The 20385-nt window shown below is 38.6% G+C and overlaps 2 protein-coding genes across 3 annotated transcripts in view; both read left to right on the top strand.

The window, feature by feature from the left end:
- The window catches only part of PEX19 (peroxisomal biogenesis factor 19), a 30959-nt gene extending 12439 nt beyond the window's left edge, over nt 1-18520 (top strand). The window contains exons 8-9 of one of the 2 annotated variants that reach the window (XR_013174023.1): nt 1114-1254; nt 18456-18520. The gene's annotated coding sequence lies outside the window, so the exon portion shown is untranslated. Of the gene's footprint in view, nt 1-1113; nt 1255-5353; nt 5427-18455 lie in introns of those variants that run through there. The other variant, XR_013174022.1, reaches the window with a different exon arrangement.
- Nucleotides 5388-20385, top strand: part of DCAF8 (DDB1 and CUL4 associated factor 8) — a 37806-nt gene continuing 22808 nt past the window's right edge. Inside the window, exons 1-2 of the mRNA XM_077156622.1 lie at nt 5388-5426; nt 18456-18530. Coding sequence (XP_077012737.1) covers nt 18482-18530 — 49 coding nt within the window. The 5' untranslated portion in view covers nt 5388-5426; nt 18456-18481. The remainder of the gene's footprint in view (nt 5427-18455; nt 18531-20385) is intronic.

Below are 20385 nucleotides of genomic sequence, written 5' to 3'. Positions count from 1 at the left end.
GTGGTGACTGATAGAGCAGTGGAATGGCAGAAGGTGCAGTTGTGTTAGCAAGGATGGGGTCACTATCCTTCATCATGCAGTATGAATCTAAATAGCCATAATAGATTGCTTTATCCCCAATAGGTAGAATTCATGAGGTCTGAAACAAAGTTACAGAAATAAGAGCATCTCCAGTCCAGTCAACCATCATTCCCAGGAAGCCACTTGAGGAATTTGTGCTTCCAATTCCTGAAATTTTGAATTCTGTGGTTCTGGAGGTCCTTGTTCTGAGATTCCACTAGGTAATCTCAGTAAAGATAAAGCTATAGCTGATAGCACTTTGGGCTCCTAATGCCAGTAGCCCATCAAATAAAGAAGTTTCCATACTGCCAGAGATAATTATCTTTGTTATGAGGTGGTAGGACTGCTGCTACACAATGGGGGTGGAAAAGAATGTATTTAGTACACATGTAATCCTCAAGGATATCTCTTGGTCCTCCCATACTGTTTTGACATAAATGTGTAAGTACCACACTTAAACGTTCTGAGAAGGGCATGGTCATCATGGGCTACCTCAGGGATGAGGGTCTGGATGATCCAGCAGAATTGCTAGCCAAGAGATGAATCTAGAATGGATGGTAGAGAAGGGAAATGATGAATATCTTTTATGGCCTCAGGACTAACTCCAGCAACTCCTTGTGTCCCCAGAAATTGGGACTAGCCAGAATGCTGGAGAAACTGCCTGAACAGAATATACTTACTGTGCAAAGCAAATGGAGCTGAGTAAAGCTAGAGGTGGACAGTGGTAGTTCTTATTGTTGTCCTGTCCAGAACCCCCTTATCAGGAAGTGTGATTGTTAGCTCTTAATGGTTCACAGCTGAATTCTTCTCTTGAGAATTGCCTTCTGTACCAACAGAAGCCACTTCTCGAAATTCCTGGGAGATTATGCCCTCCTGGGGCAGCTCCTCAACCAACGACTGACCGATACCAGGGTCGAAAATCTGTACCCCTTGCCTCAAGGTGTTAAAAGTGCAGTGCCATTTATGCTCCAGAGTTCCCATTAGAAGCTAAACTGAACACTATCTTTCTCTAGCTTTTTTCCCGTCCGACCTTTGCTTCTCACTGCATTACAGGTTTTACTTGAGAGCACTCTCCCAAATCGCTTGAACAAGAAACTTCTGGAGCTCTGCTTCTAGGTGAAACAGGTGGATAGCATACCATGAAGAAATAACAAGAGTAGGAGCAATTTGAGGTTGGCAGAGCATAAAGCAAAGGTGAGTTCAGTTTTGGAATGTTCAAGTGCCATTGGCTATCACATACATGAATGTGAAGCTTGAGGAACTCTGGCTTGGAAATAAGACGTGGGAGTCATTATTCGGGTGATAGTAGTTTAAACTATGAAGAGGCAGAGAAAGAGAAACTCATGAAATAAATGGTCAAAAGATATAAATAGAATCATAGAACATAATGCCATGGAAACTAGTGGGATTGAGCTTCGAGAAGGGGTAATGATCATCACAACGCCAAATGCAATAGGAAAGCCCAAGATAAAGTGTTCATTGATTTGGTAATAACAATTGTGTCCACAAAGCAGTGAGCACAGAAACTAGATTACAGAGTGGGAGGCTTTTATTCCCGTATCTACACTAAAATCACTCTTGTCAAGGCCTTCAGTAATCTTTGTGTTTCCAAATCCTGTTGTCAGTTCTCAGTCATCTTAACCCCGACTTCTTAAGCAGGAATGACAGTTTATGGTGACCTTGAAGTGTTTTTTTTAACTTCGTTTATAAGACCCTTCATTTTGTTGGTTTTCTTTTTTTTCCTATTTTCTGGCTGTTTCTTTTTCATATATTTTGCTGGGTATTCCTCTTCTCTGACCTCTACTAGGTGGAGTGTATCATGATTCTCTTCCATATTTACTCCCTGAGTGAGCTTTCCCCACCGTCATGTTTATCTAGACTGTTTATATCCTGATAATTCCCCAATTTTTACTTCCAACTGTTGCTTCTCCAGTGAGCTCCAGATTCCTATTTCCAACTGTTTATTCAACAGCACCACTTGAAATCTAATAGCTATCTTCAACTTAACATATCTAAAATAGAACTGTTGATATCTGTCCCCTCCTCCCCAAAAAATCATGTTCATGCCCCTCAGGTATTCCATTAGTAAATTGTATCAATTTATCTAGTTACTGAAGTTATAAAATCTGATTCATCCTTGGCTGTACTCTTTATCTTGCATCCCACATTCATTCTATAAGCAAATCTCTACTTCATCTTTGAAGCCCATCCTGAATTCAACTACTTTAACTGCAACCCTCCAGTCTTCTTAGGTCTTCTGCAATAGCCTCCTAACTGGTCTTTCAGCTTCTGTTTTGCCCCCCTGCAAGCAGTTCTCAAAAAACAACCAGAATGACCCTTTTCAATGATAGTTCATGTCACTCTTTTACTCAAAACCCTCCGTGGCTTTTTAGCACTCTCACTCACTCTCCCAATCTTTATTCATATGTCACCTCAGCAGAGGGACCTTTCCCTGAACCCCTATGTAAATATATACATATAGCTTACGCTCCCAATCCTTCTGGAAGTCATCTCAGCAGAGGGACTTCCCCTGAACCTCCTATGTAAAAGAGCACACCCACCCTACTAACTTTTATTCTGCTTTATTTTCCTTTACAGTGCTCTTCATAAGAATATTGTATTATATCTGTTTCCCTCTCCTCCCCTAGAGCTCTCAAACCCTGCACTAATAAATAACATGAATGTAGGAGTCCTGGTTTGTTTTATTCACTGCTGCAGCACCAGCAATAGAACAGAGCAACCAGGGCCTGGCTCGTAGTAGGCATTCAATAAGTGAATGAAAAAATGAATACAATGACCCTTTGTGTTTTGGCCCCTTTTTAAGTGTTGGGGTTACAAAGCTGAAAAAGACATTCCTTGCCCTTGTAAAATTTATATTCTAGTGGTGTAAGTTCGATTATAAATATGTATAAGTTGTGAAAATATGGGGAAAAAAACTGCAGCATAGGAGGATCAAAGATGGTGGTGCTGTGCGGTATCATTTTAATTGGAATAGAGAGCCACCTCTCTGAGAAAATAAGCATTTGAGTAGAGGCATAATTAAGCATAGAGAGCATGTCTAGTAAAGATTTGGTAGATAAATTCCAAGAAGAAGGAACCAGGAACATGCTTCTGTTGGAGTTACAGTACCAATGCCAGTGAGGCAGGCAACATGGCAAGGGATGAAATAATAGGCACCAAATCAGGTAGGGTCTTGAAAAGGCTATCGTGATTATTTGTATTGTGTGAAGGGAAGCTGTTGGAGGTTTTGAGCAAGGGAATGATATGATCTCACATTTTAAAAGGTTACTTTGGCCTCTCTGTTTAACTGTATAGTAGGGCTATAATGGAAGTAGATAAACCAGTTGGGCATCTATTGCAGTAGCAATAGAAGTGGCACAGAATGGTATGGAATAGGGTGGTAGTGATAAGAGAGATGAGAAGGGGTCATTTGCTTCCATTCCCATCTTCTAGTAAAAAAAAATCCCCTAGCCTAGCAGTTGGGAATGCCCTTGATGTCAGGGATACTCTGTACGCTTCTATCAGGTGTTAGAACTAAGAAGGCTTACAAAGTCACCAGACATCACCCAGCCCATTTATTTGGGAATCTTGAACACACTACCCCTGTTTGGAGAAAGAACCCCTTGAATTTTCAGCCTCTTTGCACCTCAAGCCCCTTCTTTAAAAACGGGTAAATGGGGGCTCTCAGGCGGAAGCGGGCCTCAGTGATTTAGAAACCACTAAAATAACAAGTTCTTCAAAGGAAGCGGTGTTTTCAGAAGAAATGTTCTGGCGAGAATCGCTCGTTTCCTAGTGTTCAAAAACAAGGGCAATAATGGAGGTCGCCCAGGAAGGTGCCTGCCAGCCCGTTCTAATTGTTGTCATTACAACTTCTGGGAAGCCCCTAGCTCGCGTCTGGCTCGAGTATCTATCACGAGGGAAGCGAGCCCTACGAAAACTACAAAAACAACTTTGCCTCCGTGGTAATGCGCAGGCGCCCCATTGCTCAGTTTTCCGTTGGCCTTAAGCCCCGCCCCTAGTGCGTCCTTCTTGGAGGGTTGGGAGCCCTGAGCTCGCGCGACCACTCTTCCTTCAGTCTCCTCGAGCACTTCGTCGTAAACGAGCCGGAAAGCGTGGCGGCGCAGGCGCAAGCGCAGACAGCGGTAGTGGTGGTGGTGGTGGTGGTGGTGGAGGTGTTGGTGTTGGTGGCGGCGGCTGCTGGCCAGTGTAAGATGGCGGCGGTGTTGGTGGCGGCAGTGAACGGGGCGGATGGGCCTGGAGCAGTCGGAGAAGCTGCTGGCAGAAGGATGACCCGAGATGGGAAACAGGCTTCTGAGCCTCGCTGGCTCCCGTGCTTGTAACTGCCCCAGCCGGACACCCTCCCCCCTTTGACCTACTCGGTCCGTGACTCGTTCTGCCTCGGCCTGACTCCCCTTCCCCCCGCCCTTCCTGGCTTGTGCCCCTACAGGATGGGCCTGACCTTTTTCCCAAGCCCCCTCGGCTCGGGTCTTCTCCTAACCCCTGGCCCGAGTCATCACCGGGAGGACTGGCTACCTTTTCTCAGGTCAGCCCTGGGGTAGCCCCCCAAAACCCAACCCCCCAGTACAAGGGGGGTCTTGTTTTCTTCGGATGACCCACTTGTGTGCCTCTTTTCTTCTCGAATTGGGAAACAGGGCTCGTCCTGAGTCTCCCCATCACCTCAAGGCCGCCGCGTAATGTGCCCCCTCCCCCATGCCAAGTTCTGGGGCCCAGCACCTTGTACGGAAGGCCGAGGTCCAAGAGCCAGAGAGTCAGTTGTTGCCTTCTGGTCTCGTACTCTTTATAATAGAATTCTTTTCATTTTAACTTTCCCACACCCAAATCTTTCAGGATACCGTAGAACGGTCCCATTTGGTCCCTGTTAGTTGGAAAGCATCTGGTGGCTTGAATTTCTGACTCATGATTGTTGCTGTAGTCTGTAAACAAACCGGCACCAGCGCTATCACATTCTCTCCGGGACTTCCCCCTTGCTTTATGGCTTCATGTTGAGACGTTGTTGGTTATGGTTTGACATTAAATAGATTCAGTTTTCCTTTTAAATGACTTTTATAATTTGGTTCAACTGGAGAACTACTTTCCTGGCCTTTAATCTCGTATTATTCCGTTTTATTTCTGTAGCTGTGTGGGTTATTTTGTTCAGTAGTCAGAATTAGATAAGTTATTCTGATTTTAAACAGCTCTGAGGAGATCGAAAAAATACTAAAATGTATGCATTTTTTTTTATTAAGTTTCATAGAAGAGACATCTTTGCCACTTAAACTTTAACTTTTCTCAGTCCTTCAGTGTATCTACAGACCTGTTTTCTCAGGAGCTCAGCCTGGCCTTACTTCAGAGATAAAGGAGGAAAGGTGAGTAGGTGTTAATAGCATTTATATTCCTGAGTTCAAGACAGACCGTGTCCTGATGCTCAAGTGTTGACCACTGTAGTCATTAAATTCCTACCACTTTTCTAAAGAGTTAGGGTATTGTTCTTGGCTGTGTTCCAGCTCTGGTTAAATTACTTCTCCAAATTTAATTGGCTGGGCGTCTTGATATTCTGTCTTAAACTACTGCTGTATATCTTCAGACATCTTAAAAGTGAATGTCTGCCTCCTCCCTATGCCTCTCTTACTTCTTTATTCATTTGCCTTGTGCTTTGCCTTTGTGTGGATCGTATTTCTTATGTGGTTAACAACTGGGAATTTACTTGAGTTCTTTTCAGTTCTTTTGTCAAATTAAGTCTTTTCCTTTCTCAGAATTTTGCCATTTAGAGGATATTTTGCTGCTTTTGACTAAAAGCTGGGAGTAATGAGTGATGCCTTTAGTTGATGTCTTGAGTCCAATCCACCTCAGAATTCCAACTTCTCAGGATATGGTGGTGGTAAATCTTTGGTAAAAAATAAAATAGCAGCTGCTCTTTTATAGCTTTTGTGAAGAATTGTTGGTCAGCAAAGGAGAAATCATCCTGTGTACTTAGTCCCAAAGAGGGATTCAGATCATACTTGCATGTCCTTTTAGAGTTTTTTGCAAACGTAATTTTTATGAGATTCTTAGGTTTTTGGTAGCAGAGAAAGGATTGAAGTTCATGGGATGTGGAGAATAGCTGAATGACTCTGGAAAGTAGCCATGGTTAATTCAAATGTCTTAATGATTTGTAGTAGGAAAAGTTGAGCATGACACTGGTAAACTTTGTTACGCTAGGTGTCCCTATTAGAAAATGCTTATTATGTATTGGAATAATAATATTATCATGTCTTATGGTATGTGTGTATAGTAAGACATAAAAAGTATAAAGGAAAAAACATAGTTGTTAGAGCCAGACACACCTAGGTTTAAATAGTTTTGCTGAGATTTATTAGCCATGTCACCTTGAGCAAGTTACTTAACTTTTCTGTCAATTTCCACATGTGTAAAATGGGAAAACACCAGGGTCATTGTGAGTATTGTATGAGAGGACCTATAGAAAGCTCATACGTTATGCCTAGCACACGGTAGGCCCTCAAAAAGCATTTTCTTTACACATCATTAATATAGCTTCAAATAAGTTATATATCAGTTTATATTTCTTTGCACTTTGCTTTAGAACACAATTTCCTCGTTAATCTTGATAATTCATTTTTAATTGGCCAGTTTAGATGTTTGTTTTGTAAGTGCCTACCTAGGGTTGTCTTCTCAACATGATTCCAGTCAGTGTGATAGGGGCTCCTGACCAGAGGACAAACAAAGGGAATATGAGAGTCAGTGTATGTATATCTCTAAATGTATCCTTAAACTAAACATCAGTAATTATCTTTTGTTCATTGTTTTGGTCTCTTCGTTAGCAGCCCTGATCAAAATTAACAGTATTGTAATTCTTTCATTTCCTTCAATAATGTTCACCACCTCTACTCCAGGCATCCCTTCTATATATATATATATATTATTATTTTTTTTTTTGCCGTGGAGGAAATGCATTTTTTCCAAGCTTTTGAGTTCTGTGGTAATCCTCATCAACAGACTACTGAAGAGCTAGATCATGAAGAGGTCTCTTTTCTTTCTGAAGTTAAGAGGGGCTAGGAAGTTATGATTGCAGAGTTCTTTGTTTCCTCTCCACAGCTGGACCATCATAATAATATGACAACACAGTTGAAAAGTTTTTGACCTTCTTTTGTTGGCTTTTCTTCATGCATTTTTTTAGGAGAGGCAAGGGCACATGAAAATTAAAGTATTGACAGCAGTGTGATGAAAGCTTTATTCGTTCAAGCTTAGTGATCATTTTAAGTTTGATCAGCTTTCATTACCACCAGCCAGGGTCTAAATTCTCAATTGAAAGGTGAAGATACTTGGAGGGCAGGGGTGCACAAGGTGGGTTTTGAGTACATTTGTATTATTTGTGGTTTTAAGCCCGAGATCTGAAAATCTATGTTCAGGAGGGGAGAAGAGTGGGAGGAGAAATTGAAATATATTGAAAGAAACATAAGTTTGAACTTTTTTTTTAATGCACTGAATAAGAACCTCGTCCCCCACCCCAAACTTCAGGGAAGTTTTAACATTTTATGTTCCAGGTGACATCATTATAAACAGTGAATCAATATTCTTAGTCTGTGGACCACAACTGTAAAATTCTTATCTTTCTGAAGATATTTTTTTTATTTCAGGGGTTTTTAGGTATTACATAAGAATTGTGACATCTTATTAGGAAGTATTTCCTAGCATGGCTGGCGTGAGGAACTAGATATGCTGTGACCTCTTAGTTTTCACTAACACCCATGCAGGGTATTGCATACAGCAGTCTATTAAACATAAAAGATAAACATAAAAGAATCATTCCCAGTGCCAAGATCTTTAGCATTGACTAGTGTTGCAGAAATTTGTCTGCAGGGAGAGCTAAAAGAAAGCAACCTTTTTGTTGCCAGTTTAAAACAATACTGACAGTTCAAAAAGCAAACAGACTCTAGTAGAAGACATTCCATAGATGGGCACCCTGCGGTAGGAGACAGGGTTCCTCAGAGATTTCTTCCTTTAGGAGTGGTATTCAGTCAGGTGAGTGAGGCTTTTAAAGTCATGAAGTAATTAAAGCCTGCTTTCACTAGATAAATCTATTACTAGATTATTTCTACTGTAGAAAAGTTATTCTAAACATTTCTAAGAATTGCCCAGATTATAAAAGAGAAACAGAGGTGTCCAAACAGCTTTTTTATTGTATAACATTGGTGTTAGAATTAATTTTTAAATCTCTGAGAAGGAATTAACTTTTTTTAGCAGATTACATGCAAGCCAGGATAATCTGCTTTTTACTTTCACCCTTTTGGAACCCACACAACTGAATGAATTGAACCATATTTGTCTTAGTAACAGGCATGGGGTCTAGTGACTATTCCTGTCTTCAGTTCAGAGCCATATGCCAGTGAGTACTCAATTAGCATTACAGTAATTATCTTTTATTTTCGTGAATATACCTAATAAACTTCATCACTGTTAAAATTGCTCAAAAAAGGGGGCTACCTGCTCTTGTTTACTGATTCAGTCATTCTTTTGGAGTGATAAGGATTTCCTTGGAAACTCTTAAAGAATTATTAGTATGTGATGACTTTTATGAATTGGTCACTTCTCTATAGCAGTCTTTTTTTTTTTTTTTTTTTTAATTTTTATTTATTTATTTATTTTTATTTACTTGGGCAGGCACCGGGAACCAAACCTGGGTCTCTGGCATGGCAGGCAAGAACTCTTCCTGCTGAGCCACTGTGGCCTGCCCTTTATATCTCTGCTTCTACGGGACATAGTTTCTGGGTCAGAAGACCAATTTCTTAAATATTTACTTTACCTTGGGAATGTGCTATGCTCTGGATAAATTAATGAACTGAACCAGCCCTTAAGTTTTTACGTGGAGGTTTGGAGAGTGATTAATATGACCAAGATGGCATCTTATTTATGAAATGTGGTATGTTTAATAGACTGAGTCACTGTAAAAATTTTGGTCATTCTATATGAGAGATTAGATATTTGCTCTTACCCTCTGAGGTTTAAGGAGGTGTGGCCAAGTTGTATTGTGAAGCATCTATGCTTTGTCATATGTGTTGTTTTTTGTTGTTCTTCTTCTTCCTAGCCATCTGAAAGCTATTACGGGATTTACCCTCATGGTAGTCAAGAGTTAGTGGTCCTCTGGTATGCTTTAATCATTGCCACGTTATCAGGTATATTTTATTAATCTTACTTAGTACCCAGCATTACAACTCCTAACCTAATGCAGGTGGGAGCTTCTCTTTATTGTTTTATCTTATGTTGTACGTTTTTATCATTTTGGTTTATGTTGTACATTCGGAACATCAGTCCATTTGTCTAGAGTCCCTTCCGACTATTTTAAGAAAAATTTGAAATGTGAATGGCAAAAGCTGGAAATGGGTACTAGATTCTTGATGTGTAAAGGTTAATTTCATGGTTGAAGCACAGTAGAAAATGATTTTAGAATCGTTATGATACATAATTTGAATATTATTATAAAAAGTTTCTTAGTTCTGTTTCGGAAAGTCAGCACTCATGGGTTAGAGTGCATTCCTAACATACTGTGAAATTCTGTCATTAGAATTAATGAATTAATGAATTCTTAATTAATAATTAGAATTGAGGTCAGTAAAGTATAATACGGGGCATTTGATGAGAGAGATAAGGCACTAATTCAAGGAAAGAATGATATTCCTTGTTCAGAATTTGGCTAATGGAGAACTTCCTTATCTTCCTTATTATCTGTGATAACTGATTTGCAGTCCTCCTTCCTGGGTATCCTCTGAACCTTCTCTTGGGAGAGGAAGTTAAAGTGTGAGCTTCTGGGTAAACTTTTTTACCCCAGTTCATAGCATATGAATATCCTCTAAAGAAGTTATTTAACAGGGAGCTCTTGGAAGTCTTTAAAAGGCCAGTCAGAGTAGTTAAGCAGATTCCGCAGACTTAAAAACTGTGTCCCATACTGTGTACAGTGTTTGAAAGGTCCTTGCTCAGTGGCAAAGAAGTCCAGACTTCTCTAGAAAATACAGTCTGGAACCAGCTAGAAAAATAATAAATTATTTAAATGCCTACGATATACAGATAATCTCTTTGCATTGGTTGTTTTTAATCATCTAAAACCTTCTTGCATGGTAGTGAGATCCTATTTTTAAAAAAGGAACTGAAATTGAAAGTGGGTGATAGCAGTAGAATTCAAACTCAGGTCTTTCTGATGCCAGAGCCCTTTCTCTCTGTTATACTGTATGTCTTTAAAACAGGACCAAACAATGAAGCAAATGAGCTGAAAGGCAGAATTAAATATTTGTTATATAAGTGTATATAAAATATAAAAGGTCTATATAAATGACAAGATAATATGAATTTTTAAAACTTTAATTTGTTTAGATGTGGGTCACAGATTATGATCAATTTGTAGGCTAATGAGTTTTTAAGGAAATATTTTTATGGAGTTACGAGCTAAATTAGGGGGTGCATTGGTGGTTCAGTGGTAGAATGGTTGCCTTCCATGCAGTTTCAATTCCCAGACCATACAACACCCCCCCCAAAAAAAAACACTGAAAGAGATAGCTGAATTCTAATGTTGTATGACCCTTGGATGTGGAGAAAATCAGCATCACCACTCAGTCCCTCAGGTATTTCCATCTTAAAAGCTGTTCTGACTTTTAAAGGCTTTTCTCACTGTACCTCTTTCTGTACCTCTCTGTAGTATTTGGAACTTTTTCTCTTGACTTCCAAGACATTTAACTCTCCCATTCAGTTCATCTCTGTTCTCCCTCTCTCTCCTACCTTCCTTCTTTCACTTCCTTAAAGGTAAGTATTCCTCACATTTCTTTGGACTTCTTTTCTCTTAGGGCTTTCTTAGGTACTTAACTTTTTTGTTTATTTTAAGTTGCGGTGTAATTTTCAAGGTATTTGATTTTGAAGCTTCTTTGCATAGGTAATTCACAAGTTTGTATCTCTGATCCTAATTTATTTCTCAAGTTTCAGATCTACATTAGATTCCTACTACCTTCCCAAACCTGTCAAATTGATCTTTACACATATTCAAAATCAAATTCAGTTTCTTCCCCCACAAGCCAGCTTCTCGACTTCTTTTAGGCATCCTGATTCAGACTTATTAACTTCCATTGCTCTTCACTGAACCAGATACTCTCAGTTTTAGTGTCTCTCACACTAATCCTTTTCTTTGAATTTCTTCTGGTATCAACTTAAGACAAGCACTCATTACTTATCTGGGCAACTACAGTGGCTTTTAAACTTAGTTTTCCTTCCTTTCCTGTTTATCTTATTATTCTTGACAAAATAACTTCCTGTTTTCTTTTTTTGTTGTTTACAAACTTTGTGGCTCTTACTTTATTTTGCGTTTCAAAGCCCTTAACCATGTACATGGTCACACACACACATTCTCTGTCACGTGCACATCTGCCAACCCTCTACTTCTTCACTACTTATCTACCATCTAACTAAACCAGATTACTCATATATTTTCTTGAACATGTCATATTTTTCAGCTTCCTTGTCATTTCTATTCTCATCCTGCTACCTACTGAATCCTATCCTTCCTTCTCCCTGAAACTAAATATAGTCTTTTCTCCGTTGAACTATGAACCTTCTATTTATCTTTACTGATGCTTGTATCTCTAGCATTATAGTTAATTATTCACTCATTTTCCTTGATTATTGGCTACAAAAGGGATCATGACTGCTTCATTTTTATTTATAGATCCCATTTACCTTGTACTGGCATGTACTACTGTGTCTGTGTACTCATGGGCCACTGGGTGGTGCCAGAGGCCTATAATTTGGATTAAAATGGGAGGTATAGAGCCACTGTGCAATTGAATTGTCCTGTGCCGTGAAATCTTTTGGATAGTAGGAATAGAAATTAATTTTCCTGATCCAGGTTTTCTCTCTACTCCTACCAGAGGAGACAGTGCAGTATATTCATCCTCTATAAGTACTTAATAGAGAATGGCCTAGAATTAAGGGCCTGCCTACCATAACCATATTTTATATAGTATGATTTTCAGTTTCTTCAGAGTCATCCTTTGAACTAGGTTCCAGAGGTTTTCTTTCTCATTAAACACATGAGTGTGGTTGACAGCATGAATCAGGAAAGTTGGCTTGGCATGAATCAGGAAAGTTGGCTTGGGGAAGTGTTTATAGTGAAAAAGAAAAATGGTGAGGTAAAGAGAATGAATTTAAAATGAGCCATTTCAGCAGGAAAACAGAAATTGGAAGTGTAAAAAGTAGGACCAGTTGATTCCAGATGAACTGTGGGACCTAGAACTAAAAAGCAAATTTGTACTTTGGATGGCGATCAGCTCTACACGGCTGTTCAGTTATGTGTTATGGGACATCTGTCCTCCCAAGTAGAATCAGAGACTGATGGCTCTCAGTTAACTGTCTTACTAATAATTGAAGTATTTTCTCCATTCACCTTTCAGATTCAGAGGATATTCTAAGACCTTGTCTCATTTATGGGCATTGATATAGGAGAGCTGAGCACTTGAGTAGCAGAATGAGGCCTGCTAAGCAAGACTGCTGGACTGCTCTGACAAGAAAGCTGGGATTATGCAAGTCAGGGGAACAGACTGAAGTGAGTTCAGGGTCTGAATAAAAGGGTCAAAGAACAATAATATTATTTAGACGTTGGTGTTTCCATTAGGTCTAAGGTAAAGTAGAGTTATCAGACCAGTTTTCACAGATGCTTAACTCCAAAAAAGTTAAACTGATTTGGAACAAATTTTAAAAATAAAGGAGAAAACAGTGCCAGTTAATAGTATAACTGGTAGAACGTTGAACTTCTTTTTAAGCTCCTGATATTCTTATAATCATGACAATAGGCTTGGCAACTTTTTATGTATTTAGGATTCAGTAACATGTCACTGCTGATAAATCATACAGGCAGCTTTGGCTACAGCAAAAATCCTTTCAGCACTTTTGTTTTCAGGAGAGAAAGACCTGACATTTTGCTTTTATTTGCTGTGGTATACTGACCAAGCACACTTAGCCACCCTTGAGAATTAAGTATTTTTAATTGTTGTTGTTTATCTATCATTTAACACTTCACATAATTTCTTTTTTTTCCCTCCCACTCTCCTCCCATCCCCACCTTTTTTAAACTCTGCTTTATTGAAGTATAATTTATATACATTAAAGTATATCCTTTATTTAGGTGGCCTTTATTTAAAGAGAATAAATTCTCTTTATTCTGAGAATTCTGAGAAACGTATAGTCATGTAACAATCAAGGCTTAAAACATTCCATTTTCCAAAAATTTATGTCATGCCTCTTTGTAGGTTAATCCAAGCTACCCTACCCCCAGCTCTTACAAACCACTGATCAGTTCTCTTTCCCTATAGTTTTATCTTTTCAGGAATATCCTACAAATGTAATTATATATTATGTAACCATATGAGTCTAGCTCTTTCACATAGCATAAAATATTTGAGATATTCGTGTGGTTGCATGTATCAATAGTTGATTTCTTTTCATTGCTGAGTATTATTGCATTGTATGGATATACCACAATTTGTTTATCCATGACCTAGCTGAGGGACATTTGATTGTTCACAGCTCAAATGTGAACATATTTCACATTTTTTTTTGTTTTTATGATAAATCTGAATGAAGTCACTACAGCATTCTTTACAGGTTTTTTTTGTTTTGTCTTAACATTTGTTCCCCCTATTATTTATTTTTAATCCATATGTTTTACTCATCTGTCCATAAGGTAGATAAAAGACGCATCAGACATGAGGTTTTCACAGTCACACAGTCACATTGCAAAAGCTGTATCATTATACAGTCATCTTCAAGAAACATGACTACTGGAACACGGCTCTACATTTTCAGGCAGTTCCCTCCAGCCTCTCTGTTACACCTTAACTAAAAAGGTGGTATCTATTTAATGCGTAGAATAACCTCCAGGATAACCTCTGCATTCTGTTTGGAATCTCTCAGCCATTGACACTTCATTTTGTCTCATTTCTTTCTTTCCCCTTTTGGTTGAGAAGGTTTTCTCAATCCCTTGGTGCTGAGACCCAGCTCATTCTAGGATTTCTGTCCCACATTGCCAGGAAGGTCCACACCCCTGGGATTCATGTCCCATATAAAGAGGGGGAGGGCTCACTTACAGGTATTTTTATGGATGTATATTTTCATTTCTCTTGGGCAAATACCTAAGAGTGGGATTGCTGGTTTGTATGATAAGTGTATGCTTAACTTTATAAGAAACTGAAACTGTAATCCAAAGTGACTGTACCATTTTACAATCCTTATGAGAGTCCTCATTGCTCAACATCCTTGTTAGCACTCAATAAAATAAGTTTTCATTATTTTTCTTTTTTCTTTTAACCATGCTAATGGTGTGTGATGATTTCTCACTGTGGTTTTAGTATGCATTTCCTTAATGGCTAATAAGGTTGAGCATCTTTTCAAATACTTATTTGCCACCCATACATCTTTGGCAAAATGTCTGTTAAAATTTAGAGATTTTTTTCTCCTATTATTGAGTTATGAGAGGTTTTTTTTTCTTATTCTGATTACCGTCCTTTTATCATATGTGTTTTTGTTTTGTTGTAATTAGAGACGTTGTAGTTTACAGAAAAATCATGCAGAAAATACAGAGTTCATTAATGTGGTACATTTGTTCAAATTGCTGAAAGCACTTTTAGAATTGTACCATTAACTATAATCTGGTTTACTTTAGGGTTCACTGTTATATTGCACTATGTTTTTTTTTATGTTTTTAATTTTTATTTTAGTAATGTATATGCAACTTAAAGTTTCCCCTTTTAACCACAGTTATGTTCACAGTGTTGTACTACCATCACCACCATCTATTACCAAAATTCTTCCATCAATTCAAATAGAAACTCTGTACAATTTAAGCATTAGCTCCCAATTTGCTATCTTTACCCCAGCACCTGATAACTTATATTCTATTTCTAACTGTATAAGTTTTCTTTTCCTGATTATTTCATATTAGTAACATCATATATTATTTGTCCTTTTGTGTCTTGCTTATTTCAATGTGGTGTCTTCAAGGTCAGGGTTCATCCATTTGTTGCTTGCATCAGAACTTTGTCCCTTTTTTATAGCTGAATAATACTCCATTGTTTGCATATACCACATTTTCTTTCTTCATTCATCAATTGATGGTCACTTGGGTTGCTGCCATCTTTTGGTATTTGTGAATAATACCACTTTGAACATCAGTGTGAAAATACCTGTTCAAGTCCCTGCTTTCAGTTCTTTTGGGTATATACCTAGAATGGTTTTTAACTTTCTGTGGAACTGCAGACTGTCTTCCACAATGACTATTATTTTATATTCCCACCAACGATGAATAAGTGTTCCTATTTCTTCACATCCTTTCCACCACTTGTAATTTTCTTTCTTTCTTTTTTTAATAGTAGCCATTCTATCGGGAATATCACGTATGTGTTTTGCAAATATTTTCTTCAGTCTGTGGCTTCCTTTTAATTTTCAACAGTATCTTTCAAAGAGTAGACATTTTTAATTTTGATAGGCCTGATTTATTAATTTTTTCTTGAGTTAGGTTTTATGTATTTTTTTGTGCAAGATACAGGTTGGGGTTCTGTTGGTTTTTTTCATATGGCTGTCCAGTTATAGTATTCTTGGCTTCTTGTACAGATCTTTGTACAAGATCAATCTTTGTACAAGGTTTGTCAATATCAGGAAAATAAAGCAACCCCAATGGTTTTAAAGAAGAGATGTTTGGTACTTTTTTCACAGAGTGCTTTTACCCAATGTATTAACTCTTCTTGGTTTTTAGTTAATGTTTCGTCATATAGTTGGTTAAAAATTTAAGGACTTATTAATAATAATTTTTATTAAGAAAAATCTAGGCCCCTGGAATTTCTCAGGTTGACATTAAGATGATATTTGGGTCTTTTTTCCCCATCCCCCAGAAGTTTACTCTTTAACCTTCAGTTTGGCAAGGGTTATGGTTATTTTTAGAGTACATGGAGTAGTAGAGCTAATCTAATAAACTCCCCCAGCTACCTGGGGAAGTGAGCTCATCAGCTCTTTCAAGTTCAGTGTAGTTGGCTCTGGAGTGGATTTTATTTTACATGAACATTGACCAAGGTACAAACAGTGGATATGATTGGGGATGCATTGCATTGAAGAGTGAAGAAGGTATTTTGGATTTGGGTCAAACGTGGTCCCTGGCCTCTGACTGGAAGCTAAGATTGTATTTTTTTGGTGGTGAAACAGATCGTAGACTGGCTGCTATGCTTGAGACCTAAGGCACAATAATAGCATCCCACTCTGCTTTAATTTGGGCACTTCCTCTAATTTTTGCCTTAGAGGTAAGATGATTTTAAGTTTCTTCATTTTGATTGAAATCTATATTGTCTTATTAGAACAACAGCTCATCCTCAAAGTAGTTATATTTAATATTGCCATCATTTCTTGGCTTTCTAGAGAAGTGGTGCCTCAAAGTGGGAATATATGTACCCCAAAGAGTATGTAAAATGATCCAACTGTGTATAGAAAAAAAATACTAAATATCTGGTTTTTTCTAGAGAAATTAAGCTTATTGTTTAATGTGGATTGGTTGTGTGTGTGCATGTGTGCAAGCGCACATGCGAGTATATGGACATGAAGTCTGGGAAAGTAAATGTGTTCTCTAGAGCCTTCCCTCAAATTCAGCTGAAGCTCAAATTCAGCTTCAGCCCTTTCTTGCAGTATTTCTACCCCCTCCGTTCTGGCCTATTATGAGCAGTTTTGGGCCAGCTGTGTCTTGGCAGAAGACCTTTTTTTTAACTTAGAATTCTGTAGAGGAGGAGAGTAAGGGGTAAAGATAAGGATGAAGCTGCTTCTGGGATAATTGTTGTGGGAATGAAAGGGCTGTTGAAAGATTAGATGCCAGTGTGCCTGGGTACAAGGACTGGGGTCATAATCATACTTTGTCTTTTACCAGTGCCTTTTGTTCAAGGCAGTGAAAGGGCTTAACAAAGTTCTGCTCTGAATAATATTATTCTTTGCTCTTTGGAATTTGCTAGAGGTAGGCGTGAGACCCTGAAAAAAATAATGACTGTGTTATAGTGGCATAATAGGAATAAAGCTAGATACGTTGACTCCTAGCAAGGGTTTTGTCAAGAAGACAAATTTGGAAAAAGTTGCCTGAGTTAGGTGAAATAATGCTTGCCATTTTATGAAATGGGCTGAAGTGTTTTCATGGAAAGGTTGCCCTTTTCTTCCCTAGCTTTTACTTGGTAACTGTTAATTTTAAGAGGGGGGAAAATTTTTTTTAGGTTCCTTGTTAGGGGTATGGTACTCTTAAGTTCTAATTCCAGTTCTGCCTCTTATATTCATTAGTTACTTCCATACCTGTAATAAGTTTGAAGCAGGCATCTGAATGAAACATAAAGCTCAAGCTCTTAGCCCTGTTGATATGTGTATAAAACGATAATCAATATCTGAATGTTTTGACTTGCTAAAGCTGATGGAATGCAATATACCAGAACTAGATTGGCATTTACAAAGGGGATTTATTAAGTTACAAGTTACAATTCTAAGGCCATAAAAATGTCCAAGTTAAGGCACCAAAAAGAGGATAACTTCCCGGAGGAAAGGCAGTTGGCATCTGGAGTTCCTCTGTCGTAATGGAAGGCATATGGTGACAACTGCTGTCCTCTCCCTAATTCTGGTTTCAAACGGCTCTCTCAGCTCCTATGGGTCCTTCTTGCTTCTCCCTGGGATGTTTTTTCTTTCTTAGCTTTTCTAAACTCTCTCAACTGTCTGGTCTGTCTGAAAGGACTCCAGCAAGCTGATTAAGACCCACATTAAATGGGTGGGGTCATATCTCCATGGAAACAACCTAATCAAAAAGTCCTACCCGAAAATGGGCTTGCCCCCACAAACTTGGACTAAATGTACATAGGCCTTTCTGGGGCACATAACAGATTTAAACCAGCACACTGACCCACCTCTTCATTTTGTGAAGGCAAGTGTTTTACAGAGTTTGTGGCATATGATCAGTATTTATAACAGAAGATTCTTGGAGTCTGGATGGCAGTGCCAATCCTAACTTTTTATATTGAGTTAGGCTTTCTGCTTGCAGTACCTGTCACTTGATATATGCCTGCTGTTCCTGGTTTTAGTGTTTTATTTCAGTTCCCTCTTTCACATCAAAAAAGGCATTGCCAGCTACTCAGAGTAAGGTAAGGAGATGGTGACTGACCTCCCAACTATATGTCTCTTTAAGGAATTTAGTCATAGTTTAAAAAACAAAACAAAACTGGGGTGCTTTTTAGCACCTCAGAAGCCCTATTAAGCATGCAAAAAATTCATTTTTATAAAAATGGTATTTCTAATCTCTCTTTCCCTCTTAATGTTTTTCCCAGGGCTAATTGTTTCATTTTGTCCTCTCCGAAATGTAGGCTGGCTACAACAAACACCATTCAAGATGTCCAGCAAAGGGAGCAGCACAGATGGCAAAACAGACTTGGCTAATGGTATGGGGTCAAAATTTTGGCAAAGCTATTTTTGCTATCAACTGAGGTACTCCCCCTCCCCAAAGATAAGGTGTAGACTTAGATTTTAGTGAAGGGAAGGAAATCTTTCTTAAGAATGAATTCTTCCTCTATTGTTTTGAGTATAGGAAGTTAAACAGGAAACACCTTGGAGTATCTGGTACTTTTGTTCCTTCAACTTTTATCTGATTGTTTTTAGAAAATCAATAAGAGCTAACTGGTCAAGTTGTTTGGAATTCTGAAAGGCTATCAGGGTGGACAGAACAGGCCAAAATAGAAGGTGCTGTTAATAAAGGAGAAAAATAACATCTAGTTAGCGGTGAGAACAAGGGAACTGTGGAAAGGTGAGGCACTCCAGTTATAGATGAGATGTCCCTTTCCTTAGATCTTAGATCATAGTGGATAGAAATGTTAGAAATGAGATGAAGTTAGAACTCAACCTAGCTGGAACCAGGGCCTTTTTTTCCTCCCCCCCTCCCCCCCATCCTTTACTTTCTCTCTTCGTCTTTTTTTTTTAGGGCTGTTGCTGCCAGGTGTTAAATAATTGAGTCTAGGGCAGATTTGGTAGAGTATAGCTGTTACCTAGGTTGTTACAGTGCTTCAGCTCTGAGCCAGAGACCTTCCAAATAGGATTCGTTGGCCAGCACACAGTCCCGTGTACCTCAGCACCTTGGAGATCAGGATTATAGGCTAAATTCTAGTTGATATGATTAGTAGAATAATGAAGGTGAGGAAGATAGATCAGATTTTTCAACATGCTGCTTTGTTGCTCCTTTGTTCTTTTCTTACCACTGCCATTCACTGGTCTTTTGTAAAGGAAAGTGTTTCAGCTTTTTCACTGGCCTTAGTCGAAAGCCACAGGGGACTTCTAGAGGGTTTTGAGGTATACTGTTGATTTGGAGCTTGGCTGTTGGCTAGATCAGGGATTGGCAGACCATAGGCCACAGACCAAATCCAGCCCACTGTCTGTTTTTATAAATACACTTTTATTACAAGACTGCCACACCCATTTGTTTACAGAATGTTTGTGGTTGCTTTTTGCTACAATAGTGATGTTGAGTTTATGACAGACCTATATAGTCTGGAAAGCTTAACATTTTTACTGTCTGGCCTTTTACCGGAAAAAATTACCAGTCCCTGAGCTAGATATTGATCTTTGACTGTTGGGTCTCATTGAGCTTGTGATACTGTGGCCCTTATGTTAATATGGTAGAGTCCCCAAAGTCACCTGAATTTGTTAACCATAATTTTAACAATATATGCTAGTTTCATTGGTTTGTTTTTCCATCCATCTCCACAGATTTGTTGGGTGTGGTGGTATCTTTATCCCTTTTCACCAGTCTCAATCTCTGGTCCAATTGGCATTTAAAAAAAAAAACCACAACTATTGGACTTTCTCAGTATACACAGCAGTTCCGGCACATGTGGTTTCTTCCCTGAAATTGTTGAACTCTTTTTTCCCTACATCCTAGCCTAGTCATTTTCACACTGTGCTCCTACGTAGGTGCTTTTTGAAAAGAGTTTTCCCTATCTTCTGTCACTACTTGAACCAAAAGCACTTGTATATTTTGTCTATTTTCTGTTTGGGTTTTACATAAAAGTTCAGTTTAAGAGGATTACATCGTTTCAAGTTTTCAGAAATGACTGCTCTAATCCAGATGATTAGACAGTAAGGCACTCCAGCTCTGGAACCTGAGACATCAGTGCGGTATTGAAGTTGAATGGCTCAAACTATAGTCTCACACAGCTGTTCTTCTTTTCCAATGTTTACTTATGTTAGGACAAAATCTAAAGTCAACTGAGGAAAAGAAGCCATAATCAGTGTTTAAAACCTTGA

Source organism: Tamandua tetradactyla, chromosome 4, assembly GCF_023851605.1.
Source record: "Tamandua tetradactyla isolate mTamTet1 chromosome 4, mTamTet1.pri, whole genome shotgun sequence".
Taxonomy (NCBI): domain Eukaryota; kingdom Metazoa; phylum Chordata; class Mammalia; order Pilosa; family Myrmecophagidae; genus Tamandua; species Tamandua tetradactyla.
Note: the sequence above shows the minus strand (reverse complement) of the source record. Positions and strands in the feature narration are given on the sequence as shown.